The following is a 10,000-nucleotide window of genomic DNA, read 5'->3' as shown; positions in this document are numbered from 1 at the left end:
AGTCATGTCTGTTGACATCTTATAATATTATGCAGTCAAGCCTGCTCTAAGATATGTGTTCTAAATTGTGGTTTGCTTGTTTGATCCTGGATACTGTCACTGAAGACAAACAGCACATCATAAGTAGGCTTAAATTCCCTTTTTACGCTCATTTCCTAAACAATCGTTTCTGCCACAGCCAAGATCAGCAGGGTAAATGTGCTTCCCATGCTTCTAGTTTTTCTGGTAAGTGGCACATTGTGCATGAAGCATGAAACATGGCTTGGTATGGCCTACAGCATTCTCTGCATAATCACATGCACACGCACACACAGGCACACGCACATACACACATATCATAAAATTATGGATAGTTCATCTTGCTGAACAGCTGTGGCTTATTCTTAGAGGAACAAGCATTCAAGGCCTCAGGATGATGCAGTAGGGTGGCCAGTTCCTTTCCACTCTGATTTTATTTCCAGCAAGAAACCCTTACTCATTTACAGCTGAGTCAACTGGGAGGGGCTGGACATGAAACTGTGACTTTGCAATTGCAAAGCCAGTGCTCTATTACATAACTTATGCCCCCTCTTATGCTTTAATTGCTGGAATATTTAATGTATCTGTATATATGATGTAATGTTATACTTTTATATATAAAAATACAGAAAAAACAATACTGAGGAACAGACAGACAGACAGAGGGAGGGGGGGGGGGGGGAGAGAGAGAGAGAGGAAGAGAGAGGGAGAGAGAGGGAGAGAGAGGGAGAGAGAGGGAGAGAGAGGGAGAGAGAGGGATAGAGAGGGATAGAGAGGGATAGAGAGGGGGAGAGAGGGGGAGAGAGGAAGAGAGAGGAAGAGAGAGGAAGAGAGAGGGGGAGAGAGAGGGAGGGAGAGAGAGGGAGGGAGGGAGAGAGAGGGAGGGAGGGAGGGAGGGAGGGAGGGAGGGAGGGAGGGAGGGAGGGAGGGAGGGAGGGAGGGAGGGAGGGAGAGGGAGAGGGAGAGGGAGAGAGAGAGAGAGAGAGAGGGAGAGGGAGAGGGAGAGAGAGAGAGAGAGAGAGAGAGAGAGAGAGAGAGAGGGAGAGGGAGAGGGAGAGGGAGAGAGAGAGAGTGGAGGGAGAGAGAGAGGGGAGAGAGAGGAGAGAGAGGAGAGAGAGAGAGAGGGATGAGTTGGAGGGAGAGAGAGAGAGAGAGAGACAGAGAAAGAGAGAATGAGACGAGAAGAGAGAAAAAGACTGGAGAGAGAGAGGGAGGGAGGGAGGAGGGAGGAGGGAGGGAGGGAGGGAAGGGAGGGAAGGGAGAGGAAGAGAGAAGAGAGAGAGAGAGAGAAGAGGAGAGGCCGGGGAGCCCGGAATGGAGAGAGAGAGAGAGGAGAGGAGAGAGGAGAGAGGGAGAAGGAGAGGAGGAGAGAGTGGGGGAAAATGAGAGAGGAGAGAGAGGAAGGGAAGGAGAGAAAAGGGGGGACGGAGGAGGAGAGAGAGAAAAGGGGAAAACCCCAAAGGGGAGGGAGGGAGAGGGAGGGTGGGGGGGGGAGGGAAGGGAGGGAGGGGAGGAAAGGAAAGGAAAGGAAAGGAGGAAGGGGAAAGGAAAAGGAAAAAAAAAAAAAAAAAAAAAAAAAAAAAAAAAAAAAAAAAAAAAAAAAGGAAAAAAAAAAAAAAAAAAATAAAAAAAAAAAAAAAATAAAAAAAAAAAAAAAAAAAGGGGGAAAAAAAAAAAAAAAATAAAGAGAAGAAAGATGAGAGAAGAGGGGAGAGGGAGAGGAGGAGAAGAAGAGGAGAGGGAGGGGGAGAGGGGGAAGGGGAGAGGGAGAGAGGGGGGAGAGAAGAGAGAGAGAGAGAGAACCCGAGAGAGAGAGAGGGAAGAGAGAGAGGAGAGATGGAGAGAGAGAGAGGAGAGAGATAGAGAGAGAGAGAGAGAGAGAGAGGTAGGAGAGCGGAGGAGAGAGATAATAACATATAATATTTTTATTTTTTATATATATTTATACTATATATTTATGTATATATTTCTTTCAATAAAAATATTTTTATATAAACTGAGGTGTGGTTTTAAAGTATATGTTTGTGTGTATTTTTTATATTTACATATACATATACTATCATATATTATATAAAATTTTACTTATTTTATAAAATATATACCCTATGTCAAAAATATATGTAAAATCTATATATATATTATTTTTATCTATAAAAATACAAAATTATATTACATTATATTTAATTATATTTATTTATCATACATTTTATTTTACATAATATATACATCCTATATATACACAATTATATCTTTATCTTATCATTATTTTAAGTACATACAACAAAAAATTCATACATAATAATACATTAATACTTATATAAATTAAAAATATCTTTATAATAACATTTTAGACATATATACAACTTTATTACACTATATTTTCATAATTTACCTATATATAAACAATTTATATCCCATTTTAATATTATCATATAAAAATTTCATTTCACATATATATTATCTTTCATGGTACTTTTTTTTTGCAGTTAAAACAGGTCTGTAAGATTGTAACATCATTTTTCCCTTTTATCTTTGTGGTCAAATCTGGTACAGATGTGTGTGCGTGTGTGTGTGTGTGTGTGTGTGTTGTGTGTGTGTGGTGTGTGTGTGTGGTTTTTGTGTGTGTGTGTGTGTGTGTGGTGTGTGTTATTTACATATATTTTAATTTTTATATACATATATCTTATATATATACATATATTTATTATATATATATTATTTTATATTATATACATATTTATATAATATTTTTCCATATATATATATTTATATATATTTAATATTATTATTTATTGGGTTAATGTTCCCAAGAACGACCACACAAAGATAAAGGAAATGGATACTGCCATCTTAAAGAGAAAAAATATTTGAAAACAAACAGAAAGAGGTACAGAGCAGCCTCCTATATTACCGATTTTTTCAATGGGGCGTAAAGTGCTAAAAAAGGGGGGGGGTACAATGGGCTTCCCCCCCTGTAAAAGGGATAAATAGAATGTAGGAAAAAGTTAGGTTTTGGGTTTTTGGGGGTTTCCCCATGATACCCGGTTTTGGACTTGTCTCTCAGGTGTGTTGCTTCGGCTACAAATCAATATATATAATATTTAAATATAAATTTTTTATATATATATTTATTATATTTTAAACCCCCGGTCACAAGTATGGTTCTAAAAAACCCCGCCGGGGCTGGGGGGTTAAACCCTGTATGCCACAACCCAATGTGCTGAGCGTGGAGCGGGAAGTTCCGCATGATGTGGGGAAACCCCCACCCCGGGTGTTGGCTGAGGGGGCCAAAAAAAAATTCACCTAAATTTTTTCACGTTTCTGGATTTCTGTCCCCTTTGCAGTGAGGGGGAAAAAATATATATAAGTGTAAAATGGACAGAGGAACCCATTTTTTCCAGGCATCATGTGCCCTGCGTGTGCATAGAATTCTGAAATTTTTTTATAATATAGAAAATGTATCTAATGACTATTGAACAAATTAGGAGGCAGCGGTCAACAACCCTTGATAAAAAAAAAAATACCGACAATCTGGTAGCATTACTATACCAAGGATATAGTAAGTTAACAGCCATTTCTTTACTCCATTTCTTTTCATTTACGAAAAATAAATGCAAACAACCAATCTCTGGCCAAATTATATTGAAAATACTAAAATTTACAATACCATATTTTAACGCTCATGAACCAAGGTAAACGTCAACTAATATCATTCCTACCAGAAATATACGTGTTCAGGTATTGCAATTTTAATGTCTTTGAAGTTTATGCTAGGGGAAACCATTCCAAACAAACCCTCCAGAAATGGTTAAAATGCTTAAAAATGTCGCTAAAAAGGATATATCTGACATTGAAAACTTCCAACTCGACCAAAACATTACTTCTTTGGTCGGTATTTTGACGGAGATTTCCACGTCGTGTTGGTGTTCTTTTCTACATTATATGAGCCTGGTTGATGGTTTATTAGTTTCTATTAAATTATTTTGTATTATTGAAGTGTTATTTTGATGTGTATTATCAATATTGTCATAGGGTTCAATATGTAAAAAATATATTTGATTATAGCGTTATTATCACAGCGAACATCTGAAAGGGTCAAAACGTTATCCTTTTAAGTTTCTTCTGTTTGAATACTTGTTAACGGTAAATATATGTGTGTTTTTAATGTAAAAAAGAGGTAATCTGGGTGTATGTTAATGTATTCAGATTAAGAATTATTTCGAGTTTCGATGGCTAGGCGGTATATACCATAAACTTAGCGAAAGTACAGGATTGTTTTTTGTTTTGTTTTTTCAAATACAATTATCGACCAGCTGAAAATAGAATAAAATAAAACCAGTGTAATTTTCCACAAAAAGCAAGAATAAATCCATTTTGTAAGGTCGAGGGAAAGGAGGCACCGAGTGGCACTCGCACCTAATGCCACTCAGTGTTGGTCCAGACTCCGTGTCGCGAGGACCTCTTACTACGATGCGGAGGAACTGCAAACTCTTCATCTTCATTCGTGTGTGTGGACGCTTTGTGTGGTCGTGTACCTGAACACAGCAAGGATGTGAAGGTGAGTACTGTAGAGGTGAGTGCAGAGAATGCCTGGCGTTTTGTGCTATTACGAGGGGAAACATTTTAGTTCCCCTCGAGAGACGCTGCTCCCCCTCCAGCCCCGCTGAGGGCGGATGGGGGGTGGGCTTAAAGGGCAGTGCCTAGGTGCCCGGGGCCAATTGGGTCGTTTTAAAGTTTCGTAGCGATTCTTGTATGGCCAAATGCATGGAACGCTCTTGCGGTGATACTGGAATGAAAAGAAGTTCGGGCAGGGCTTTGTAGTGGCTGTAATATCTTAGGAAAGTTCTTTTTAAAGGCGTGGTATATTGATTTTGCGCATGTTGAACTGGTGGGCGGGCCCTGAGCCGGTGGGCGGTTAGGTAGACGTGATAGCAGAGGTCAAAGTGATGTTAGGTCATTGTCAGGTCCTTGGAATAGCTTCTGGCTCGTGTGTCCTGTAAGGGAGGAGGAAGTGGCTTGTAGACAGCGCTGATATGTCGCTCGATTTCCCGAGTTGAAATTATTTTTTTTTTAGATATTCCTGGCACGGAATGTCTGATTTGGTTTGGAATTTGCGCTTATGTGCTTGAGTCTGAAATTGGTATTTATTTTAGCCTGCATTAATTTTCATTTTTTGGGGCACAGAAAACACACACACACACACGCACGCACGCACACGTGTGTGTGTGTGTGGTGTGTGTGTATTCATTTATTTATTTATTTATTTATTTATTTATTTATTTATTTGTTTAATCACATTTATATATGATATTAAATATTTAATATATATTATATTAACATATACTATATTTTATTATAATTTATATATATATACTTTATATGTCCATCTGTGTGTGTGTCGTATTTATCTTTATACTATTTATTCTTTCATCTCATTTCGTAAAATAATTATTTATATGTTATTATATATTATCTATTAATATATATCAATCCTGTATATTTATATATCTACATCAATCGCGTCTATCCTATCTCTATCTTACTGTCTGGTTCTGTCTTATTATATCCTATCGATTTCCCTATCTATTATATTCCCAGTCTAGATCTGGGTTATCTGGCAATCTTATGTAGCATATCCTAGCGGAGTCATAGATTTTCTTCTCTATTTCTGTATCTATTACTAGTCTCTCTCTCTCTCATCTCTCTCTATCTCTTATTCCTCTCTCTCTCTCCTCCTCTCTCTTCTCTCGTCTCTCTCTCTACCCTCTCCCCTTCTCCCTCTACTCTTCTCTCTCTCGCTCTCTCTCTCTATACTATCTCTCTCTCTCTCTCCTATCTCTCTCTCTCTTCTCTCTCTCTCTCTCTCTCTCTCTATCTTTCATCCGATACCTCCGCTCTTCTTCTCCTCTTCTTCTCTCTCTCTCTCCTCTTTCCTCTATCTACTATACTATTCTATCTTCTCCTTCTTTTTCTCTATCTACTCTCATCTCTCTCTTTCCCGCTATCTCTCTCTCTCTCATCTCTCTATCTCTCCATCTTCTCTCTCTCTCATCTCTCTTCTCTTCTCTAATCTCTCTCTTCCTCTCTTCCTCTCGCGCCCTTCTCTCCTCTATCTCTCTCTATCTCTCTCTCTCTATCTCTCTTCTTTCTCTCTCTCTCTCTCCTTTCTCCTCTCTCTTCTCTCTCTCTCACTCTCACTCTCTCTCTCTCTCTCTTCTTCCTCTCTCTCTCTCTCTATAGATATATATTTATATATATTATATATTTTTTTCATGGTAGAGTCGGTGTGTATATATATATATATTTTATACTATATATATACTGTACAATTTATTATCTTTTATACTTTATAAATATATTATGTATATGTACCTGTATAGTATATATATGTGCTGTCTCAACATATATATGTATTGTAATATACTAAATATACATTATACTATACTTGTGTGTCGTGTGTGTGTGTGTTTGTGTGTGTTGGTGTGTGTGTGTGTGTGTGTGTGTGTGTGTGTTTGGTGTGTTGTCGTGTGTGTGTGTGTGTGTGTGTGTGTGATGTGTGTGCTGTTGTGGTGTGTATGTATGTATGTATGTAATGTTGTATGTATTTTTGTAATGTAATGTAATGTAATGTTGTATGTATGTATGTATGTCTATGCCATTAAACAGCACACACACAAACAACTCAGCGCTCAGCCATTCCAACCATTAAAACATTAACACAGACTTTCAAAGCTAGTCGCACACCAATGACGCACTCGCCACAGATAACACACACGCTCACGCACAAACAAAAACAGAAATTCCCCCAAACCAACAGTCGGCCACAGAAGAAAAGTTATCGCGAGTCCGGAAGCTTCGGTCCAATTAAAAAAAAGAAAAAAGAAAAAAAAGCGTTTATATTACTTGGCATTAGATTCCAACGTCATTCTTATGGTATTTGTTTCGCTCAGGACGTAGGGTTGTCCTGCATGGGAAGTCCAGTCGGTTGTAATTGGGTTTTTTTTTTTTTTTTCGCCATTTTATTTTTTATTTGTGCCTACAGGTGTTATGTTTTTTTTGTTTATTTGTTTGTTTGTTTGTTTGTTTGTTGTTTTTGCTGCCGTTCTGTATTTTTTATGGTGGTGGGGATGTCTTTGTTGTTTCTGGTGGTCTTTTGATAATTATAATAATAATAATAATAATAATTAATACATCTACTAATTTATTAATAATAATAACGATAAATAATATTTTGATAATGAAAATTTTTTAATAATAATCAATAATAATGATAATAATAATAATAATAATTTTAAAAGTTATGCTAATAACAATCACAACAATGATAATATAATAATGATGTCTTGGAAACATTAAAAGTGGTGTGAAAATATCCTATAGTAAAATATTATAATAAGATTAATTCGTAATGATAATTATAAGAAATAGCTAATAAATTCATAATAAATAAATTGTATTACTAAATAATAATAATGTTGATAACAATTGCCTAATGATAATAATAATGCTGTAATACGTGATAATCAGAATGGTTAATTATAAATACATTATAATTTATGCTCTAATATTGATAACGACAATGCAAACACGAAGCCGACTTATGCAACATCCACGAGGTTGCAAATTGAAATCTTGGATGGAGGTGATGGTGAAGCTGATAATGATAATGATAATAAGGTAGTAATATTGATGATAATAACGTTGATGATGACGACAATAATAGTAATAAGGATGATTGATTAGTTATTGTAATATTTATAATAGTAATAATAATGATATTAATGATAATAATAATAATTACAATAACAATAATGATGACAATGATAATAATAATAATGACGATCATAATGATGCAAATAATAATATTGATAATGAAAATAATGACAATAAAATAATAATGATAATGACGAATATTACGTGAACTGATGAATTGCGTTTCAATGATAATAACTAATGAAAATCCTCCTACTCCTCTTCATCTCCTCATCTCACCATCCACCTCCCATCTCACCTCACGGCACACCACTACCAATCACGATCGTCACACAACGTCATTTATATTACTTATCGACCGTCAGTGTCTCATTACAACTACAGTATTATTTATTATCAATAGCACCATTGCCCCCAACGCCACCACTGCCGCCACTAGTACACAAATCTTTGAAAAGTCACAAAGAAAGAAGTAAAGGAAAGAAAAAAAGAAAAGAAAAACGGCATCCGTATTATGCTCAGGCCATCAGTGTGAATATGTGAAGCTCATGGTTGGGTTAATCTTGCGATAATTCTCAAAAGCGTGTAAATTACAACTGCGCAAAAATCCTTGGTTTTTTTGGTGGAATATCGGAGGATTCGCAAGAATTGAAGAGGATTCGGTAAAAGGAAAACTAGACTGATCGAGATACCTCTGAGAGTGTGAGAGAGAGAGAGAGATCGCCACACGAGCGCGACGAGACGACGAGAACGACCCCGAAGTGAGAGAGAAGAGAGAGGAGCGAGAATGAAGAAGAAGAAGATTGACGGAGAGGAAAAGGATAATATGATCCCTTCGTCTTTTACATAACATTTCCCGTCTGGGTTTTCACAGGTATACTGGCATGCCTCCGACGTGGTTTTCGCGCGTTTTCTTCGGGCAAGCGGAGTAGTTTACATATTCCAGGCGTGCTTTAAGTGTTACTTGTTCATACTTTTATACTTTATATGCACAGCCTTTGTCGGTATATAGTGTTAGTACACCTATATTTGCGCCTATCGGCAGACGGTGTGCTCCGCGGCTCTGGTCTCTCGATGTTTTGCGAAGTATTGCTGATCTGTTATTACTGCCTATGATTGCAGATGTGCTGGTTACGCTGAGACTTGCGAAAAGGCCTATGTCTCTCTCTATCTCTCTCTCTCTCTCTCTCGCTCTCTCTCTCTCTCTCTCTCTCCTCTCTCTCCTCTCTCTCTCTTCTCCTCTCTATCCTACTCCATATTTATACCACTATTCAGTATATTACTACATTTAACATAATATATATATGTATGTATGTGATTCATTTACATATGCCCATAACACATATACATAAAACATTCTATACATATTCAGTATATTACTACCTTATATATATACATACATGCTCATATAGGTTTTCTTATATACCATACTTACATATACATACACGAACAATACATATCATTATATTGTACTATATATACATACTCTACCCATACTGCATATGCATATGCATATGAACTATACATCAAACACACACACATAAATGTGTGTATGTGAATGCGCTTGTTTGTTTTTAAATATGTTTTTATCTTTTGGTTTTATCTCATCTCTCTCTCTCTCTCTCTCCCTCCCTCCCTCCCTCCTCCTCCCCTCCCTCCCCTCCCCTCCCCTCCGTCCCTCCCCTCCCTCCCTCCCTCCATCCTCCCTCTACTCTCTACCTCTTCCCTCTCCCTCGCCCTCTCCCTCCTCCCTCCTACCCTCTCCTTCTCCCCTTCTTCGTCTTACACATACACAGACATCACTCACCAGCTTAACTCTTTCCTCAGTGCTTGTGGCTGAGGCGTTCGCCGTGTGCCCTTGTATGTGTGCGCCAGCTATTGTTAGATACGTAATGGCGGTGTTGGAAGATTCACTTTAATTGATGTTGCGAGCTTCGATTTTCCGCGGATGCTGACACGGAGCCGACTTATGCAACATGCACGAGGAAGCCGAGACAGAAGGGCTTTCTGGGGTTCCAAATTGAAATCTTAGATGAAGGTGATGGCTGAATGGTGTTTATGGTTATGCTGTGGTGGGGTCTCTTGTCCTCTCGCTTTCTTTCTCTGTCTGTTCTCTCTCTTCTCTTCTCTCTCTCTCTCTCTCTCATCTCTACTCTACTATCATCTCCTCTCTCTCTCTTCTCTCTCTCTTCTCTCCTTTCTCTCTCTCTCTTTTCCTCTCTCTCTCTCATCTTTCTACTTTATCTGTGTTTTCTCGTATCTCTCTCTA

The 10,000-nt window shown here is 37.8% G+C and overlaps 2 protein-coding genes across 2 annotated transcripts in view; one reads left to right on the top strand and one right to left on the bottom strand.

The window, feature by feature from the left end:
* LOC125025291 (zinc transporter 6-like) overlaps positions 1 to 10,000 on the bottom strand; it is a 26,197-nt gene that overhangs the window by 10,127 nt on the left and 6,070 nt on the right. The window contains exons 2-4 of the mRNA XM_047613264.1: positions 4,435 to 4,553; positions 3,900 to 3,951; positions 3,738 to 3,774 (exon numbers count right to left, since the gene is read on the bottom strand). Of these exons, the coding sequence (XP_047469220.1) occupies positions 3,738 to 3,774; positions 3,900 to 3,951; positions 4,435 to 4,553 (208 nt within the window). The remainder of the gene's footprint in view (positions 1 to 3,737; positions 3,775 to 3,899; positions 3,952 to 4,434; positions 4,554 to 10,000) is intronic.
* Positions 4,455 to 10,000, top strand: part of LOC125024947 (polypeptide N-acetylgalactosaminyltransferase 2-like) — a 111,418-nt gene continuing 105,872 nt past the window's right edge. Inside the window, exon 1 of the mRNA XM_047612744.1 lies at positions 4,455 to 4,576. The gene's annotated coding sequence lies outside the window, so the exon portion shown is untranslated. The remainder of the gene's footprint in view (positions 4,577 to 10,000) is intronic.

This window comes from Penaeus chinensis, chromosome 4 (genome assembly GCF_019202785.1).
Source record: "Penaeus chinensis breed Huanghai No. 1 chromosome 4, ASM1920278v2, whole genome shotgun sequence".
Taxonomy (NCBI): domain Eukaryota; kingdom Metazoa; phylum Arthropoda; class Malacostraca; order Decapoda; family Penaeidae; genus Penaeus; species Penaeus chinensis.
This window is presented reverse-complemented; position numbering and strand designations above follow the sequence as displayed.